This window comes from Microcaecilia unicolor, chromosome 11, assembly GCF_901765095.1.
Source record: "Microcaecilia unicolor chromosome 11, aMicUni1.1, whole genome shotgun sequence".
NCBI lineage: Eukaryota > Metazoa > Chordata > Amphibia > Gymnophiona > Siphonopidae > Microcaecilia > Microcaecilia unicolor.
Window position 1 is genome coordinate 120546176 of NC_044041.1, and position 21571 is coordinate 120567746.

The 21571-nt window shown below is 45.5% G+C and overlaps 1 protein-coding gene across 24 annotated transcripts in view; it reads left to right on the plus strand.

Moving 5' to 3' along the window:
- The window catches only part of NRXN2 (neurexin 2), a 1346335-nt gene that overhangs the window by 63917 nt on the left and 1260847 nt on the right, over positions 1-21571 (plus strand). Inside the window, exon 2 of one of the 24 annotated variants that reach the window (XM_030218491.1) lies at positions 8262-8279. The exons of 22 other annotated variants lie outside the window; for them this stretch is intronic. In XM_030218491.1, coding sequence (XP_030074351.1) covers positions 8262-8279 — 18 coding nt within the window. Of the gene's footprint in view, positions 1-8261; positions 8280-21101; positions 21138-21571 lie in introns of all 24 variants that reach the window. One more of the 24 variants, XM_030218509.1, reaches the window with a different exon arrangement.

Consider the following 21571-nt stretch of genomic DNA (forward strand, 5'->3'; position numbering starts at 1 on the left):
TCAGGGCAGAGCCAGGTTTCTGTTATGGCGAGCAGATGGAGGTGACGCGAGATAAAGAGGTCCTGGATATAGGGGAGTTTGTTACAGATAGAGCGGGCATTCCATAGGGCGCAAGAGAAGGGCAGAGAAGAGGAGGGGAGTAGAGGAATAGAGATGAGGTTAGAGAGGTCACGGTGAGATCTGTAGAGTTGGGATAATAGTTGGTGAGGAGGGCCAGGATTGGGATTGATGTCACCTGCTGAGAGTAAGAGAAGGAGTAAAAGAGAGCGGAGGAGAGTAGGAGAGGTGTGGCCACGAAGGCGTCGAAGGCGAGAGGTATTTAGGTGGAATGGGGAAGGCAAAATGGAGGGAAGAAAGAGACGGAGATTAAAAGCCAAGAGGGAGGAAGAGGGTAGGAGAGAAGGTGAGGTGATGAAGTCAATGGATGGGAAGTGAGTTCCTGTAGCGGAGAGAGGTAGGGGGTGAGGGAAAAGATTAGGAAGGGACAGAGCTAGGAAGAGAATGTGAATAGGGGCCATAAACGATTAAGGTACTTTAGCAACTGGAAAAGATTAGATATAAAGAGAAAAATGCCCGCGGCACCTAGAGCGGAGGCCCTGAGTGGATCGGGGTGGACCTGGGTGTCACCCCGGAGAAGGCTGTAAGGATATGCAGATGAGCTGCAAGTCCTCCACAGCACCTGAAAGGCAGCCGGTGGTAGAGGTGGGCACCTCTCAGCTGAGGAAAGGCTTACCAGGGGTTAGGCCGAAGCCAGCATTCCTCCCCCTGAGGGTCTGCATAACTTTTGGCCCTGCCCCCAAAACATCTCTAAATCCTGCCTTCTCCCAAATGCCACTAATAAATTTGTTTAAAATTGACTTATACAGTTAGCACCAGATGCTGCCCTCATAAGTTCTTTGAAGGAGGATGTAATCGCTGTCCATGGTGTCTGCTGCTGGGCAGAAAGTGGTTGCTGTCCATGCAGACTAGGTGGATGTGATTACTATCCATGGTACCTGGTTGGGCAGAATGTGGTTGCTGCTCATCTTATCTGCATGAGGTGGGGGGGGGGGGGGGGGGGGGGGGGGGAGGAAGGGATGTGATCACTATCCATGGTACTTGGCTGTGCAGAATGTGGTTGCTGTCCATGGTACCTGGGTAAGTGCAAGTGGTCACTGTCCATGAGACCTGGCTGGGCAGAATAAGAACATAAAAATAGCCATACTGAATCCGATCAATGGGAGTGGAGGAGTAGCCTAATGGTTGTAAGCTCTGTCGAGCAGGGACTGTCTCTTCATGTTTAAGTGTACAGCACTGCCCTATAGAAATGATAAGTAGTAGTAGTAGTTAGTTCAGTAGGTTGAGATCCTGGGGAACTGGGTTCAGTTTCCACTGCAGCTCCTTGTGTCCCTGGGCAAATCATTTCACTTTCCATTGTCTCAGGTACAAATAATATTAGATTAAATATTAGATATTTTAAACCACTTTGACTGTATCTACAGAAAGACAGCATATCAAGTGTGGAATAAACATAAACATAAAACTAATGGTCTATGGTTTGGGAAGCTTGCCAGGTGCCCTTGGCCTGGATTGGCCGCTGTCATGGACAGGATGCTGGGCTCGATGGACCCTTGGTCTTTTCCTAGTGTGGCATTACTTATGTACTTATCTAATCCAGTATCCATGACCAATTCAGGTCAGAAGTACTTGATAGAATCCCAAATATTAGCAAGATTCATACTACTGATCCCAGGGACAAGCAGTGGCTTTCCCCATGTCTCTCTCTATTGCAGACCATGGACTGTTCCTCGGGAACTTGTCCAAATCTCTTTTAAACCCAGATACACTAACTGCTGTTACCACATCCTCTGGCAATGAGTTCTAGAGCTTAACTATTTGTTGAATGAAAAAATATGTCCTCCTGTTCAGTTTAAAAGTAGTACCATGTAACTTTCTTGAGTGTCCACTAGTCTTTGTACTTTTTGATAGAGTGAAAAATCAATTTACATTTACCCATTCTACACCACTGTTTTGTAGACCTCTATCATATCCCCCTGCAGCCATCTTTTTTCCGAGCTGAAGAGTCCTAACCTCTTAAGCCTTTCCTCATATGAATGGAGTTTCATCCCCTTAATCATTTTGGTTGCCCTTCTTTGAACTTTTTCTATTTCTGCTATATCTTTTTTAAGATACAGTGACCAGAATTGCACACAATGCCCAAGGTGTGGTCATACCATTGAACGATGCAGAGGCATTATAATATTCTTTGCAGGGGCAGGCTGAGGGTGGTCTGGGCCCCCTGCCCGGCCACTGCCTGACACCCCCTACTGCCGCAGCCAATGCCCCCACTGCCCCAGTCCTACCTGAAAGGCCTGCTGGTGGTCTAGTGGTCTCTGTGGGGGGAGAAGCATGTTCTTCCCTGCCCACTGCTGCTATTCTCCCACTTGCTGGTGCTGCCGTGTTTTCAAAATAGCTCATCAGCAGCGCGCTTTTAAAGGTAGGACTGGGGAGGGCTGTAGTGTGCAGTGGGCATCCGGGCAGAGCCTCTGGACCCCCTAGATCCACTGGGCCTATGGGCACTGCCCCTGATTCTTTGTCTTATTTTCTATCTCTTTCCTAATAATTCCTAGCATTTGGTTGGCTTTTTTGGCTGCCACCACACACTGGACAGAAGATTTCAGTGTATTGCCCATTATGACACCTAGATCTTTTTCTTGAGTGCTGACTCCTAGGATAGAATCAAATAACTATGATTTGGATTATTCTTCCCAATGTGTATCACTTTGTACTTGTCCACATTAAATCTTATCTGCCATTTGGATGCTCAGTCTTCCAACTTCCTAAAGTCGTCCTGCAATTTTTTCACAATCTGCATGCATTTTAAGAACTTTGAGTAGTTTTGAGTTATCTGCAAATTTAATCACCTCACTCATAGTTCCCATTTCAAGATCATTAATAAATATATTAAATAGCGCCAGACTCAGTACAGATCTCTAGGGCACTGTTCACCCTCCTCCACTGACATAATTGGCATCCATCAACCAATTCATAATCCACATCAGAACATTGCCTCCTATCCCATGGGTTTTTTATTTTCTCAGAAACCTCTTATAAGGGGACTTTGTCAAATGCTTTCTGAAAATCTAGGTACACTACCGTAGAGGCATATTTTCAAAGCACTTTGGGAGGCTAAGTTCCATAGGTTTCTATGGAACTTTGGGAGGCTAAGTGCTTTGAAAATGAGCCTGTACATCAACCAGCTTACCTTTATCCAAAGAAATGAAGTAAATTGTTGAGGCAAGACTTCCCTTGGTTGAATCCATGTTGATTCTGTCCCATTAAACCACGTTTATCTATGTCTTCAGTCATTTTTATTCTTTATAATAGTTTCCACTATGTTGCCCGACACTAACATCAGGCTTACTGGTCTGTAATTTCCTCGATTACCCCTGGATCCCTTTTTAAAAATAGGTACTACATTGGCCACCCTCCTATCTTCAGTTACTATAAATGATTTTAATGACAGGTTACAGATCACTAACAGCAGATCTGCAATTTTGTATTTGAGTTCTTTCAGTACTCTGGGATGTATACCATCCAGTCCAGGTGATTTGCTACTCTTTAATTGTCGATTTGGCTCAGTACAACTTCTAGGTTCACCGAGATTTCTTGCAGTTCCTCTGTTTCATCACCCTTGAAACAATTGCTATCCATGGTACCTGGCTGGGCAAAATGTTCATTTCTTTGTTTGCTAGGCTGGGGGAGGGATGTGGAGGTAGGTAGTCACTGTCTTTCCTACTTGCTTGTTTGGGGATTTATTATTTTTTGTTTGGGAAAGGAGAAGATGTGAGGGAATGTGATCACTGCCCATGCTTTGCAGTGGGAGGGGGAAAATATGGAGGAAGGGAGCCATTGTACCTGCTAGTTTCTTGATCTTGGTCACTGATGCTGAGAATTACTGAAGGTTTTAAGCCTTTGGGGTGGGTTAAGAAAACAGAGAGATGCGAAGGACTAGAATCCTATGTGTGATCTGGTGAAAAAGAGACAGAGAGAAAATCTTTCTTGTGCGGCTCTTTGGCTTCAGTTCAATTCAATGAGGATAGACACTGGATAGGATTCTCTCTAAGCCTTATCTCTGCACGGAGAGTGCAGGAACGCTCCTGGGGCACTTTTGAAGAGTCAAGGGCACCCTTAGCATCTGGAACCATAAAATCTGCATCCAGGTTTTCAGGGCACTTGTCAAACCTTATCCTTTCTCTTCCCTCACCTTCCAAACCTAGCTCATGGGCTTTCTGCAGTCAAGTACAGCCATGCTGTCTCACACTTCTGCTCCATGGATCAGTTCCCTTTGCAAATATTAGCCCAGGGTTATTCGAGCTGGTGTTAAGTACACAAAACACCATTTTCTAACTGAGCAAACAGAGCTGGCTAAATATGAAAACTGCTATCTCAACAAGCAGGGAGAAGAGCCAGAAAAAGAGGCAGAGGGGAGGAGGGGTTCAGATTCAGATGGGCCTGTCCCCACCAGTGGTAACAGACTTCTGGGATGATCAGCATGGTCTCTTCCTTCAATCCATCTTCCTTTTCTCCTCTCTGGACTAACCCTCCCCTCCCCCCACTTGTTGTCTGTCTCTCATTTTCCCAACCTGCTTCTTCCTCTCTATCTCTCCCCCTTTACATTGTTCCCTCTATTCTCATCCTGTACTGCTGCACCCCTCTGGCTGTGGCCTCTTCATTAGAGCAATGGGCTGCAAACCAGGGAAACTGGGATTCAGATCTCACCGCAGCCACTTTATGTAACCTTGGGCAAATCACTTCACACTTCACTGCCTTGGGTTCCAAATAGATTGTAAGCCTAGATTGTAGGGACCTACCTACTGCACCCAAATTGTAACTTACTTTATACACACATTTGGAGAGGCAAAGTAGAGTTACTTACCTGTAGCGTAGGTTCTCCGTGGACCGCAGGATAAGTGAGCCACATATGAGAGCCGTCGGGTGACGTCACCTATATATGTGGCTGACTCATCCTGCTTGTCCTAGGAGAAACTATTAATTCCAAATTAGAGTTTTTCATTCTCTCTCTTCTCCCCCCACCTGTCCTCCTCTATGTCACTCTCTATTCTCCTTTTTCTTTTTGTCACCGTCTCTCCCTCCTCCTCTTTTATTGACTCAGTTCCTCTGTCTAGGAGGGTCTCAGGAGCCTTTCACTTTCCCAGGTGGCACAGATAATCTTGGCTTTGTATCCCTCACCCACTTCTGTATTAGAGCAGGGCCATTGAGTTGGGGGTTATAAGGACAAGTTGGTTTCTTCCCACCATCTGCGAGATACTGAAGTGGGAGAAGAGGCGAATTGTGTGTGTGCAAGAGGAAGAGAATGAGATAAACCCAGGGGAAGAGACAGTGAGGAGGAAGCCTGCGAGAGGGAGGGAAACAAAGAGAGACAGTGAGGGATAGAATGAATGAGAGACAAAGAGATTCCATTTTCAAATGGATTTCTGTGTCAAAGGAAGGTTCTCCTGAGGAAGGAGCATAATGGGGCAGGTTGTGCAGGGGGCAGCAGAATTCTGCACAGAGATAATGAATTGTACCTTTCAGCCAGGAAGACTGCATGATCCCAGTACTCAAGAAATACCCCAAGGGGCAGCAGGACCCTGCCGGCAGCCTTGCTGCCGCTCCGAGTTTGTGAAGGCATCCAAAGGAGAGGAGGCACCAGGCCGCTATTATCTAGGGACAGCTATTGTACCCCGACAGAGGAAAATAAAGTGACCCATCCGGAGTCAGTGACAGAGGTGGGGATTAGAACTGGGGCACAGGAAGAGAAAGTCACTCTTCTCAGGTTCACAGACACAGAGCTAGTGCTAGGTCAGGGGATTAGAACTGAGAAATAACAGAGCTGCCAAGTTACCTATTCCAGGAGGGAGACTTTTTGGCCGGTCCTGGATTTATGCCAACTTCATCCTGGTGCATTATGGGACCTGCAACATTGATTTCCATGGATAGAATCATGGCCTTCAAATACTACACTGCTTTGGGATGCAAGTTTAAAATCAGGACTGGCTAAATAGTCTCCCTCCTGGAATGGGTAACTTGGCAGCTCTGAAATAATGTGACTGAGTTCAGTGTTCCACACAGTCAGCAGCAGAGCAGGGGATTAGAACCAAGCACAAGGTCATAAAATGACTTTCCCCAAGGGTCACACACCCAGAATCTAGGAAAGGGCAGGAGTTTAGCACTGAAGCATAGGGAGGTTGCAACTCACCCCCAGAGAGAGAGAGACAATCAGCAACCCAGCCAGGGATTAGAACTCATGTTTCATATTCTGTCTCTCCCCTCCCACCCACCCCCACCCAAAAAGCTAGCTCAGATGTGATACTTTCATAGAAGAAGAAGCTGCACTGACATTAGGATTAGGAAAAGCCTTCCCCTGCTGGCTCACTGTTCCTGTGCCAGGTGCCTGCACACACCAGGGCCAGGCAGAAAAAATGGCAGTGAGGATTGAGTGATGCCAGCCAGAGGAAGGAATATACCAGAGGGCTGCTAATAGTCTGGGGAGTGTTTATGTGTGTGTGCTAAACTGCAGCCAGCCCAGGAGACCCTTGAGCTCAGGGGTTTGTAAAGTGACTAAGGTTAAATCACAGATACTGGATCTCTCTCCCCACCCCACCTTATTGTCTTTCCTTATATCTCCCTCCCTCTTCAGTCTCTGGCTTTCACCTCCCATTTTAGTGAAAGCTGTACTGGTTATCAGAGGAGGCTGTAACTACAGCAGGTCAGCCCAAGCGACAGCTTACAAGTTTTGTGGCTTTTTATTTTGTTTTCCTTTGCCAGATCAAGCACCTCCATGAAATCGATGTGGGCAGCTCCTCTTAAACTGATTGGCAGGAGTGTGCTCTCGGGCACCTCCCTGGGGCATCTTCTGTTCTAGACAGACAGAGTCAGACTGCTCCCTGCATCCCTCTAGAGGGGAATGAAGGGGGGAGGTAGAAGGAGTGGTGGAGTTTGAACTCTGCAGAAACCAGCCTGAAAATCTTCTCCGTTATCCTTCTGCCCATTCCCTCCCCAAGTCCAAAACACCCCCATCCCCTGTCCACTCTATTTGCTGACTGAAATCCTTTCCAGGTGTGGCGGCCGCCTAGTGAGTGTTTCTTTACCCAGCGATACTGTGCTGGGAAAGCAGCATTGGAAGCCCAGGCTGCTGCTCTGCTCCCCAGCCTTCACATTGCACACTGGCACAGCCCGTGCGTGGTCAGAGCACAGTCTCCGCTTCCAATGCCGCTTTCTCTCAGCAGTGTCCACATGCATTGAGCCTGAGAGATTTGTAAGACGGCGGATGTGAACCGGGATCACCTGTAGAGATCGTTTATATAAAGTGGCTTTTATCACTGGAGGGGAGCCTCTGTCTGCTATTTTTCTTTCTTTATGGTTTATTTTCCAGTGTCTCAGAAAGGCTGTGTTTTATGTAAGCATGAACACACGGCGGGGTGTGCTCTGAAAGATCTGGAGATACACCCCAGCCACAGCAAAATGCTTTTAATGCAAAAGCCTGGCATGTGTTTATTACACTTACAAAATATCCTGAGACCTAAAAAGGTTCTAATTTTGTTTTAAAGAATTTTTTTTAAATTGCAGTGATTACTGTGTGTGTGTGTGGTTTTTTTTTTTTTTTTTTACCTACTCCACCTTTAGCCACTTGATAAAAATCTGGCCAAGGCCAGAGTTGGCTGCAGTGTCAGAGCTGTTGCAGGGGAAAGTTGCAGAATCCATATCTGAGCCTTGATTGGATATAGATTTTGAATTTAATTAGTCATCTTTCTAAACCAGACTCAAAAATAGTTATAAATCAGGTACAGCAAGTAGGTCCTTGTTCATGAGAGCTTACAATCTAGGTTGTACCTGATGCAATGGAGGGTGGAGTGACCTGCTGTCTGTGAAGCAGCTGCCTCACCGATGCCCCTTATGACCTTGGGCAGGTCACTTCACCATCCATTGCTTCAGGTCCAAATTAGATTGTAAGCTCTCATGGACAGGGACCTACCAAGCATACTTATAGCCACATTGTGCTTGGATGTGAAGAGCTTAATTAAATTGAAAAGACACAGGTCAGTGGGGAAAACAGGGTTTGAAGCCTGGTTTTAGTTGTGTCCAGGCAGCTTGCTATGCCCTCTTTAAAGCACCTGCTGCACCTCTGATAATCATCACACTAACTTTTGATTTATTCACTTCTCTTTGTTTTCTTTTCCCCCTTGCTGGCGGCATTTTCTTTCCTGGACTGGCGGCAGGAGAAACCACCATGGAAGGTGAGCAGCCCTGGATTTTTCATTTTTTAAACTTATTCTCTGCATCATGTGCTTAAGTGTACAAACATGAAAAAACCATGTGTGACAAAATCAGAGCAAAGGAGGCAACAGTGGGAAATGTTAAATCTGTGTCCTTCATGTGCCGTTCTCTTCCCACTCATTAGCCCCATGTTGGGGTCTCTGGTGAGCTGGGGCAAAGTTTGAAATGCCTTTTTCTTTAGTGTTAATCTGTACGTGTGATGGGGTAAAACATCCCCCACACAGATGAAAACTGCTCCTTCCTTGGGTTTAATTTGTTACTGAGTTTGCAATCAAATATTTTTTTAAATAAATATTTTTAAAGAAATGTATCCACTGCTTAGTCCCTTTTACCCCCCTAGGAAAGTATTTCCCACTGTAATCCAGATAGGACTTGTGATAAAATACTGCACTGGGAGGTTCCCAGTAGCTCTTTCAGGTCTGGGAAGATTATATATGATCTCCCATTTGCTTTATTATTCCCCAGACAGGGTGAATAAGGGGTCTGTTAATTAAGAATCATTTAATCTCTTAATCAAGCAGAGCTGACCTGTTGACCTTGGTCTCTGTCTGCCCTACAGGCTCCAGGGCATTGTGGAAGTGATATTTACCTTCAAAAAAAAATTCCCACAAAGGATTTGTGGAACGGTTTTGCACTGCAACAGGGACTTTCTGTGTTCCTGCCATCATATAAAGCAGTGGTTCTCAACCCAGTCCTTGGGGCACATCCAGCCAGTTGGGTTTTCAGGATATGCATGAGATAATTTGTTTGCACTGCTACCTTTGTCTGCAAATCCATCTCATGCATATTCATTGTGGATATCCTGAAAACCCAACTGGCTGGGTGTGTCCCAAGGACTGTATGAGAACCATTGGTCTAATGCAGGGATTCTCAACCCAGTCCTCGGAACAGGCCTAGCCTGTCAGGTTTTCAGGATATCCACAATGAATATGAATGAGAGAGATTTGTATATAGAATGGGAGTAATGCGTGCAAATTTTTCTCATGCATATTCATTGTGGATATCTTGAAAACCTGACTGGCTAGGTGTGTCCAGAGGACTGGGTTGAGAACCCCTGGTCTAAGGGAGGGCTGTGTTTCATTGTATCCTCCCAGGACTTTGTGTTGCACCTCCCTGGAGCTGGAGGCACCTTGTGTTCCACACCCAGTTTTCCAGAGGACAGAAGCTTGGGCACTAAGGCCCCCTTTTTACAGTGTGAGGACCTGTCATGTCTTTCTATCTGTTTGGAATCTTTGGAGAGCAGAGCTGCCAACATGCCCCAATCTTGGAGAGAGTTTATGAGCCAGTTCTGGATTTCCAACATCCCATCAAGGTGCATTATGAGACCTGCAGCACTGATTGCAATTAGTAGAAAATTGGGGCTTCAAATCCCATACTGCTCTGGGATATACATTAAAAGCCAGGACTGGCCATAAAGTCTCTCTCCTGGACCTGGGCAACTTGGAAGCTATGAGAGTGCTATAGCCTATGGATAAACAATGCAAGGTTCAATTTCAGATTCTGCCAGTGGGAGGGGTCACTTTGTTTTCTTTTGCCTCTTTTCTCTCCTCCTCTGTCTGAATATTAATTAATCTTGGCTTCATTTTATAGGAGTTTCCTCTAGTATTTTGAACCCCTGTGTTCTGCTTGTATCTTTGAAGGTTCTCCAGAGTCAGACATTGTTTGAGTTTCCAGCAAATCCCCTGGGAACAGAGCTGCCAAGTTACCCATTTCCAGGAGGTAGACCTTTTGACCAGTCCTGGTTCTGAACTTCCATCGCAAAGCAGTAGTCCTGGATTCTACCCATGGGAATTGGCGTTGCAGGTCCCACAATGCACCAGGAGTAGGATATTAGAAATCCAGGATTAGCCCAAACGCTCCCTCTTGGCCCTGGGCAACTTGATAGCTCTGTGAAAATGTATGCTAAAATCTCTGGGAGAGCACTCACTCATCTTCTGAACGATCCTTTCCACACCCTACCCGCATCCCTTCCTTGCTCCCACAGGACTCTGAAAATAAAAATAGGTACCACTTTTTTATTTGCAAGGATTTTAACAGCAAAAGATTGACAGGAGAATGCCAGCACCCCTTTCTGGGGACATCTGGAAGAATTCAGCCACATAGGCAGCTGGTGTTTACCCCAAACAGATCACTGACACACAGGGATCTGGGAAAAGCACAGCAGTTTGTAAAACAGCTGATGATGGAACTGGTGCTGCACAACTGAGCCAGCCTAGGGACTGAAGTCAGAGGATCTGGCAAAATGCAGAGAGTGTAGGGAGAGGGGGAGATTGAAAATACCAGAGGCGGCTCCTGCAAAATGCTTTCTTGGCTAAATTCTAGGGCGGATCTTGTAGTCTGGCGCCTGCCCAGATTACCCAAGTAGACACAGACTTAATTATTTAAGACAGAAAAAAGAAACAATCTACTGAGTGCAGTGGTTGCCCTTCTTTTTAACAAATGGGTTGGTAGATGATGCCATGACTGATTTAGTTCAATAATATTTGTGGGGGGGGGGGGGGGGGGGGAATAAGGAGATGGAGTTTGATATGATGTCATTGTATTAGATCAGATGGTTTAAACATAAAGCTGTCATGAAAGGGTCACTAGAATGAGACAGAGCTGTGGATAAAAAGGCTTTAGAATTGGATGAATAATTAAACATAGAGGAAGCATTTCTTGAACCTGGCTGACGTCTTTCCACCTGAAAGGTTCAATTTTGGCCTTTTAACACAACAGAAATAACACCAGGTGTTTTGTAGACTCTGCTGTGCTCCCTTTGATAAATGTGGGTGGGTTATGTTACAGGCTGATAGTGCTTCCATTCTGCATGGCTAAGTAGGAAGCCTGGGTTCTATTCCTGGCTCGGGCTCCTGGGGCTGGGAGTGCTACAGAGGTTAGGAGACAAGGCTCCATTCTCGACTCTGACCTCACCTCCTCAACCTGAGGCATGCTGTGAAAGTGGCACACATTTACTGAGCCATGGAAATCGGCACCTTGTGAGTGACAGGGGCTATTGTGCCAGCACATCCCTGAAGGGGGACAGAAGGCCACTCCCTGTTCTTTTTCCACCCAGTGAGGACCTAATATAGAAAATTCCCAACAAGGTTAAAAGGTGTTGCACTGGTGCAGGGAGTCTATACTGGCTCCTCCAAATAGTTGGTCTTAGCAGCAGGGCTTGGGGTGGGGGGGGGGGGGTGGGCCCTTTTACTAAAGCTTAGCATGCTTTAACGTGGGACTTTCCTGTGCTCTAAACCCATTTCTAGCCTGTCCTAAAATAGGGCTTTTTTTCTTTTTGCAGGTCCCACGCTAATTGTTCCATTAGCACAAGAGTCTTATAAAAATATTAACACGGGAGCACTTACTGCCTCCGAGGTAGGAGGCGCTAAGTGAAGGGTGTCCAGCCGCGGTCCTCCAGGGCTGCAGTCCAGTCAGGTTTTCAGGGTTTCCCCAATGAATATGTATAAATAGCTACTATGTCACTAGTTGATAAACTTCATCATAAAAAATTTGTAATTACAATTTCCTCAAAATCTTTATTCAATATTAATATCATAAAAGCTAAAAACATTCTCTGACTACGCACTTACAAGACCTAAAATTCCTGGAGCTAAACATCATATGACACTAATCAGTAGCTACTAAAGCAGAATACATATCATTTGTTAGGAATGAAGTTTACATTAATTCTTAGGCTGAAGTATTACTGACCCAGGCACTACATGTTATAACAAAAAATAAACATATTAATGTCACATCAAATACAACTCCCCCCCCCCCCCCCCCCCCCCCGATCATAACCTCTAGTCTGATGTAATTCAAACCACTTGTACTTCTCCAAGGAAATAATTAAGACTTTATCTCCATTATAAGACTTTTGGGCCCATCTTTCAACACAAATCGGAAGATGGGCGTCCTTCTCACAGGGTCGTCCAAATCGGTATAACCGAAAGCCGATTTTGGATGTCCCCAACTGCTTTCCGTCGCAGGGACGGCCAAAGTTCAAGGGGCATATCGGAGGCGTATTGGAGGCGGGACTTGGGCATGCCTAACACATGGACGTCCTCGACCCATAATGGAAAATAAAAGGGCGCCCCTGACGAGCACTTGGACAACTTTATCTGGTCGTGTTTTTCTTACGACCAAGGCACAAAAAGGTGGCCAAAATGACCAGATGACCACCGGAGAGAATCGGGGATGACCTCCCCTTACTCCCCCAGTGGTCACTAACCCCCTCCCACCCTCAAAAAACATCTTTAAAAATGTATTTTGCCAGCCTCAGATGTCATACTCAAGTCCATCACAGCAGTATGCAGGTACCTGGAGCAGTTTTAGTGGGTGCAGTGTACTTCAGTTAGGCGGACCCAAGCCCATCCCCCTCCCTACCTGTTTCGTTTGTGGAGGAAACAGCGAGCCCTCCAAAACCCACTGTACCCACATCTAGGTGCCCCCCTTCACCCGTAAGGGCTATGGTAGTGGTGTACAGTTGTGGGTAGTGGGTTTTAGGGGGGGGGGGTTGGGGGGCTCAGCACACAAGGTAAGGGAGCTATATTCCTGGGAGCATTTTATGAAGTCCACTGCCGTGCCCTCTAGGGTGCTCGGTTGGTGTCCTGGCATGTCAGGGGGACCAGTGCAGTACAAATGCTGGCTCCTTCCACGATCAAAGGGCCTGTATTTGGTCGTTTCTGAGATGGGCGTCCTTGGTTTCCATTATCGGCGAAAATCAGAAACGACCAAGTCTAGGGACGACCATCTCTAAGGACGACCAAAATTTCAAGATTTGGGCGTCCTCGACCGTATTATTGAAACGAAAGATGGACATCCATCTTGTTTCAATAATACGGGTTTCCCTGCCCCTCCACCGGGACATTTTGCGAGGACGTCCTCAACAAAACTTGGGCATCCCTTTCGATTATACCCCTCTTTATCTCCATTCTGCTACATCTCTTCTTCACATCTTCTGTTGTTCATAATAAACCATAGACAATGGATCACCATAATCAAATCTCCACCATAATGTCTTTTAAATACTTCCTCTATCCATCTATCAACTGAAGTAAATCAGCAGGAGTATAAAAGTCTTAACAGCACAGGGATCCCTTAGGGGGTCTTTTACTAAAGGTTAGCTTGAGTTATCTGCAGCAGGTCCCATTTTATTCCTATGGGCCCTGCTGCTGGTAATGCAAGCTAATCTTTAGTAAAAGACCCCCTAATGAGGGTCCATGAAATGTTGAAAATCACTGGACTGAAAGCTTATGAAACTCAACAACTTACATTGGTCTCTACATGGACCAAGTTTCACTTTCGCTTCCTCAGGAGACCAAAACCTGAAAAAAAGAAAATTTTGTACAAATTCTAATAGAAACAAAATCTTATATAAACAAAATATTAAAAATACATAAAGAAATCACCCTGCTATTGCAGGGTGCAGAGCTTCAGACCTCCCTGCTATGTAGCTCCTGTGCAGTAATAACTCAAGGCCCCTCTAAAAAGCCACAATTCCTGCTGAAAGAGGCAGTGACCAGGCTTAACCCATTAGTAAACCCGCCCAGTCAACCTCTTTGTTTAACCCATTGGGTACCAGAATATCCCACATAAAGATTAACTTCTGTTCCTTTAAATACAGTTTCCTTATGATATTGATGACTATGTATGAGATCTATTTGCATGCATTGCTTCCATTGTATTCAAATAGATCTCATGAATGTTTATTGTGGAAATTCTGAAAATCCGACCTGGCAAGGGCCGAGGTTGGACACCCCTGCGCTGAGTGCTCCTGCGTTAAGCCAGCGATATCTAGTTAGCACATGTTAATGTAAATGCTCTAGCTGGATAACATTTCCACGGCCATTCCCCACCCATGACACACCCCTTCCCAAAAAAATATTTTATAAAAATAAATAGCACACTGTTAGCCAGAAGCGTAGCCAGGTTGTGACACCAGGGGGAGAGGAGAGGCGCGTGGGTGCACGCGTAGGCGCACATGTGAACTGCATAGGTGTGACGGACCACCTGAAAAATAGGTGCCGACGCTGTCAGAAGTCGATTTGGGGGAGCAGTCACTCCCCTGGCACCCCACCTAGCTACATCTCTGCTGTTAGCAAATGCTGACAGGCAAATTACCACAAACTGCTTCACCACGTTTTGTGTTAAGCCTTTTTCTCTGCATTAAGCTAACACTTAATGCGGTTCAGTAAAAGGGCCCCTTCATTTGTACACAAAAAGAAAGTGGAACTGTGGATCAGGAGGGAAAGGACGGGTGGACAAGAGGCAAGAGCAGCAGGAGAAGTGGGGCCCTCAACCAAGTCCACAGGACACACTGAGCCAGTCTGGTTTTCAAGATATCCACAATAATATACAAAAGATACATTTGCACAAACTGCCTCTATTGTATGCAAACTTAACTCATGCAGATTCATTGGAAGTATCCTGAAAAACCTGTTTTCCTTGCATTTCTCCCTTCTTTGTCCTCTTTTTCCCACCCTTTTCTGGATAAGAATATAATTTATTTTCTCTTCCATTAAAAAAAAATGATTATGAACTGCCCAGTGGCACCGTAGTGTGAGTGCCAGAATATCAAGTAATTGCAATAAATAAATAAAATAAGGGAGCAGAGTGACTGCTCTCCCCTTTCTCCAGGTTCCCTCCCCTCCCTTTCCTTCCACTTCTCTGCAGGCTGCCTGGAAGGAAGGGCCTGGAACAGAACACTTCTACTGCTCTGGAGCCTGAAATTATCTGGCTGAAGTGTGTTAAGCCTCCTCCCCCCAAAATTAAGCCCTCCTTAGCAGGGTGTGACAGCTTCTTTTTCTGCAAAAAAAGGTTATCAATAGAAATCAAACAAAATAAAACATGGAAAAGAAAATAAGATGATACCTTTTTTATTGGACATAACTTAATACATTTCTTGATTAGCTTTCGAAGGTTGCCCTTCTTCCTTAGATCGGCTATCTGAGGAAGAAGGGCAACCTTCGAAAGCTAATCAAGAAATGTATTAAGTTATGTCCAATAAAAAAGGTATCATCTTATTTTCTTTTCCATGTTTTATTTTGTTTGATTTCTATTGATAACCTTTAAGAGTGGACTAACATGGCTACCACACCTCTCTGCAAAAAAAAAAAAAAAAGGGCGCTGGAGTATCTTTCCTACCCGCATCACGTGAATATGGAAAGAAGGAACCATTCAGGAATAAAACTAAATGCAAGCTTGGCATTCATTATTAGCAGTCTTTTTCCCTGCAAAAGAAATCAGCTCTTGTTCCAACTGCTTAGGACCTCCTGTGGGAATCCTTTCCACAGCACCATTACTGTGTTAATGTATTCCCCCCATAGTGGTTGAAAAGTGTATTACACTTTTAGAACTGTCACAGTTCAAGAGGGTTCCCCCAAATAAACTCCACTCAACCAAGGGTTTTGACAAGGAGAAAATATATTGTTTATTGTAGGATAATAGGTATAATAAGTTAAAAAAATAACATATAACACATGTGTCCTGACTAGATAATAGATGTTAAAATTTCAGTTAGTGCTCAAAAATATTTAAATGCTTGAGCATTTTTAAGGATATCACGGTAACCAGGACTTTTTTTGAGAGGGTACTTTGGGGTACTGAGTACCGGCATCTTTTCCACTGTCTGGTAAAATTGACCCATGGTCCTCAAGTGTTAATGAAAGAGCTCAGGCTCTACACACCAATTCTGATTTGTTATAGATTCTGTGCAGCTGAAGACCTCCTCTCAGCAGAAAGAACACTTAGACCCTGTGTAGCCGGTGAACCACTGACATTGTCAGCCTCTGTGCATGCACGAAAACTGAGGGGACAGCAGCAGCTTGGGAACACTGCTGGCTGCACAGAGCGTTCTTTCTGCCAGGAGGAGATTTTTGGCTAGTGGGGCTTGCAGATCCCTGCCAACCACACCAACGAAGCAGTGATTTTGGGTGGGCTCTGACCCACCCAGGCCCACCCATGACGACATCTTCACTAGCTCGCCACTCTCTTGCTTTGGGTACCTTTGGTGGTTGGTCTCTGTCTCATCTCTTCTTTAAGGTGATCAGCTCTTGGGTGCAGGAATCTACTATAGTATATTAACAAACTCAAAAAAAGGAAAACCTTGACTCCCTTTTCTCATGTGTCCACTCTAGTCTTAGTCAGTGCATTCTTTGGCAGGACAAGCCATGTATAGCTAACTAGATTTAAATAAAAGTATAAGAAAGGGAATCCCTATGTACCTCCCTGGCACGTGCCTCTTTCTCCTGGTTTCTTTATGCTCATGTCGCTGAACTCGACAGCTCACCCTAGCCAAGATGCACTAAAAATTCATTAAAGCCCTTCCCTTACCGATTCCCTTAGTGAATCGGTAAGGAACGGGCATGCATCAAGGAAAAGGAATGCAAATGAGCTGCTTGTTGTAGCTCACTTGCATTCTCTATTCCATCGGTAACCAGTCGGCCGGTCGAGCATGCGTAGAGCAGCCAAGCGTTATGCTGGCTGCTCTGCCCATTCTAAATACGTCTAAAAAGCGCCTAACATCCATGTAAAAAAAAAACAAGCTGCGTGTCCCAAGTCCTCGTGAGGGACTTTAAAATTTTTTAAAAAAAAAGTTATGGCACCTTTGCTATGCTTGTGGCCGTCCCTGCGCCTCCCTGTGCCACCCGGGAAAGGAAGACGCCGCGCCTCTCACCCCCTCCACTGCCTGCTGCAGGAAGGCTCCGATGCGGCTCAATCCTAGCAGGAAAGTGCAGTTGAGGACGTCCATCCAAAAAAACGTCCTTTCTGGATGTCCTCCCCCCCTCCCCCGCAATAATAAACACAGCCTTTTTGGACGTCCTTCACTCAGCTGAGAGACCTGGAACTCTCTGAGCCAATCACAACGAGTTTAGCTGAGCTAAACGCGCTGTGATTGGCTCAGAGACTTCCAGGTCTTTCAGCTGAATGAAGGACGTCCAAAAAGGTCATTTTTATTATTGTGGGGGGGGGGGGGGGGGAACGTCCAAAAAGGACATCTTTTTGAATGGATGTCCTCAACTGCACTCTCCTGCTAGGATCGAGCCACATCGGAGCCTTCCTGCAGAAGGCAGTGGAGAGGATGAGCGGCACGACGTCTTCCTTTCGGGTGGCACAGGTTTTTATTAAGTGAAGGACGTCCAAAAAGAACATCTTTGGAGTGGGGGGGGGGGGGGGGGGCGGGGTTCAGGTGAAGGACGTCCCTGACGACATTTTTTTTCTTCCGATTTGCCCCAACAAGAGGTGTAGACCTCCCGTTAGGTTTTTCACTGTAAGGGGATCGGAAAACCATAGTGCATCTCATTATAATAGCCTTGCAACGGTAGTGCAGCTCATTATAATAGCCTTTGGATCATCTGCATTCCGTTTTCGTTAGCTGCTACCGTGATCGGAAAATGGCTCGGAGAAGCCTTTAGTGCATGCCATGGTTTACTACTTGCTCGTTAAGTTTAGTGCATCTGGCCCCCTGGCAGACGCTTAGGTTGGGCTCATGGGGGGCGGGCACTTAAGGCAGGCTTCTCAGAGGCAGGCACTTATGTACAGACAATCTGGGTCTCTCTTTCAAAGCAGGCCTTTTCTCTTCAGGGCAGGCACTCTTGATTGGCCTCTCCCTTCCTCTGGGCAAGGGCTTGGATGCAGGCACACTTTCTCTTCGGGGCAGGCACTTGTGGTCAGGCTCTTGAGAGCAAGCATTCATGGTCGGGCTCCTCTCTCAGGGTGTGGGCTTCTTCCACGGGTTTGGGGCCCGCTGCACGGCTCCCCTCCGGCTTCTTTCTAGCCCAGCATGCCCTGCTTCACTTTGCCCAGCCTCTCTTCTTTGTGCCTGACTCCCCCTCTCTCTGCACAAACTGCCTGCAGTCTCCCCTCCAGGCCCTGTCCAGTACTCTTCAGCCCCACACAGCTCACACACACCAGCCCTCTTCTCTTCCCGGCCCTGCCCTAGCACTCACCAGCTCTCCATGCTTGCTTGCAGCCCCTCTCTCCAGCTTGTCTGCAGCTCTCTCTCTCAAAGGGGTCCAGCCTGCAACTCTCTTTTGTTTCTGCCCAGGGGACCCATCTGCTGCCTTTCTCTCTCTTCTTTGCTTGACTTACCTGGGCCCTCCTGCTCTCTCCCTTGGGCTTGCCCCTTTCAGCCTGGGAGCCTACCTGAAGCCTTCTCCTGGGCTTGCCTGCAGCCATCTCTCTGCCTGTGCTTGCCTGGATCTCTGCCCAGCATGGACCCAGGCCCTGACCACTTCTGGGGCTGCTCCTCCACTTGGGCTCCCATGATTGGCACGTTTTTTTGTGCTGACTTGGGGCTCCCACCTCCCTTCTCTCCTGTTGGCTACCCCTATGTTCTTCCTGTACACTGCCTGCTCAAGTGCTGCAGCTCTCCCTGCCAGCCCACCTCCCACTTTCTCTCTGGTACTGGCAAGTGCTATAGGTCACTCTGCCCCCCCCCCCACCCCCCACCCCATGGCTAGAAGCACTTCTGGATTCACTGGGGCAGCTGCTCTCCCTCCTTTCTTCACTGCTGGCTCCTCCCATACCCCTTCTTTTCTATCTGAGGCCTACTTCACTCTTCTGATGCCGACAATAGCCCCCCCCCCCCACCGGAAGGGGGGAAAGGTGATTTAAATTAATTGTTTTTCTATATTTACATTAATAAGACATTTAATTTCTATTTAATATAGCATTTAGAACCCCAGGAGGCATCTCAAACTAGGCATCCTCCCTTCCCACTGCCAGGTCTGTTGTCTCTCCTGCCCAGCAGCATAGCAGAGAAAACACAAACGCAGGCTTCTACGCTCCCACCATTAAATATTAAGATTTAAAAAAAAAGAAATGATCACAAAGTCAATTACATTGGTGTTGTTTCATTAAAAAGTCGTGCGCCTTAGATTTACGCCTGCTTTGGGAAGAGTTCTCAGAATATGTAATGGCCTCCTCATTGCCTTAGCTTTCTTGTGTGGTTTCATGGTAGCTGATGTTTAGAAACTGGGGTGGGTTGAGGGGGAGGCTGTGCTTGAAATGACACCAAAACAAAATCTGATGGGAAAACAGGAAGGGGAAGGGGAATTGGAAGAGAGGGAAGTCACTGCAGGGGATCTGGACTGGGTGTTCCCATGAAAGATAGATGGGTTATCTTTGGACTCGCAGAGCAGACTATTAGGAATTAGGGTCACAGGGTTCCTGTCCAAGTGTTTTCACTCTCTGTTTTTCCTGTCTTTCTCTCTCCTTCCCTCTTTCTCCTCTTTCTATCTGTCACAGGTTCTCTTTTGTTTCTTTTTCTTTGTGTATGTGTCTCTTTCATATTTTATGTCCTTTCCTCTCCTTGCTTTGTTTTAATTCTTTCCTCTTTCTGTCTCTTTTTTTTTTTTCTTTCTATTTCTGTTGCTCTGGTTTTTGAGCCTCCTTTCCTCTGTTGAATTTTCTAACTTTCTCTCTCACTCTGATTTTCCTGTCTTTCTGATCTTTTCTTCTCTTTCTGACTGTCACTTGTGTCTGTCTCTTTGTGTTCTCTTCTGTCTCATTCTTTCTCTTTTTCCCTCTCTGTTTCTTGGGCCAACGTAATAAAGTGTGGTATACTTTGCCCATAATGTAGCTTGACTTGTGCGCATAATTTTATGCATTACTCTGGGTATCCCAGGCTAAAACTAGTTTTGCGCACAAGCTAACTATGCGCAAAGCAAAACCTCAGTGCACAACTCCTTTAAATTCCATGGTAAATGAAGATATTATCTATTGAACATAGAAGACTGGAAAGCTGAGCACAGGGTTTTCTAATGCTGAGGCTTTAATTCCAGGTTTGAGGAGAAGTAAAAGGTTAGTGCGTTTTTCTGTGGTCAGCATTAGTGGGGATTTTCATGCCTGTTTCTGCTCTTAAGTGTGAGCTACAGAACCTACTTTTTCTGTCCTCGTTGCTCAAAAAGAAATGACAATGATTTATTTATTTATTGGGATTTATTAATCACCTTTATGAAGAAATTCAACCAAGGCGGAGTACAACAGGTACGGTTTAACATAAAACTTACAATTTTGTTAACAGCATAACAATAGTAAAATGATCAAATATAAACATACATACAGAAAAATGAGGTAAACTTGAAAAACGCAAATTGAAACCTAATAATAGGACTACCATGAAACAGGATTAAAAATATACACATTTAGCAGCACTGCAGAACAATCATATAACAGAAATATAAATGTCAGTACAGTATAAACAGTACTATAATAGCATGGAAGAATATTCAAATAGCTTAGATATAATACCAGTGAAACAGCTAATCACGAATTAGAACATTCAAGTAACATAGATATAATATGATGTCAGCCTACTACCAATGAAACAGCTAATAAGCATGTATTAGAACGCTCAAATAAGGTAGATAGAATATGACTCATCCTACCAATGAAACAGCTAATCACACATTAGAACGTTCAAATAATACGACGTCAGCATTATACCAATGAAACAACTAATAAGCATGTATTAGAACATTCAAATCGCTTAGATATAATACGACGTCAGTATAATACCAATGAAACAGCTAATAAGCATGTATTAGAACGTTCAAATAACGTAGATATAATACGACAGCCTAATACCAGTGAAACAGCTAATCACACATTAGAATGTTCAAGTAACGTAGATATAATATGATGTCAGCCTACTAGCAATGAAACAGCTAATAAGCATGTATTAGAACGCTCAAATAAGGTGGATAGAATACAACTCATCCTACCAATGAAACAGCTAATCACACATTAGAACGTTCAAATAATCTACTATAATAAAACTCACCCTCAACGTTCTGAAGACAACATTCTGAAGTCACTCAGTCACTCCCTGAAGGGTTCGTCACTTCATGGTGGTGAAGCCACAGCACTGACCATGTCTCTCTGCCCTGCCCTCGCATGACGGACCAATCAGAAAAAACACCCTCAACGTTCTGAAACACAAAGGACCATCACAAAACCGTTCCCAGGCAACGCTAGGCGACGTAAGACGGACCTATCAGAGGAAACTATGTGGCAATAAGGGAGGAGCATTCACCAGCAGAACGGCTCATTATCTGTGCAGCACGGAAAGCACAGGCACAGAACCACCGCTAGAACGAGAGAAGAATATTCCTGCTGTGGGTATGTGCAAAAATATACCGGGGGGGGGGAGAAATTTTTAAATGCATAATGCCGGTACTGAAGAGTGCCGGAGGGCCTATAACACAGACTATATTTGGGTTCACTTGACGTGGAGCCGGAGAACAGCGTGCCCCTCACCATCTGGGAC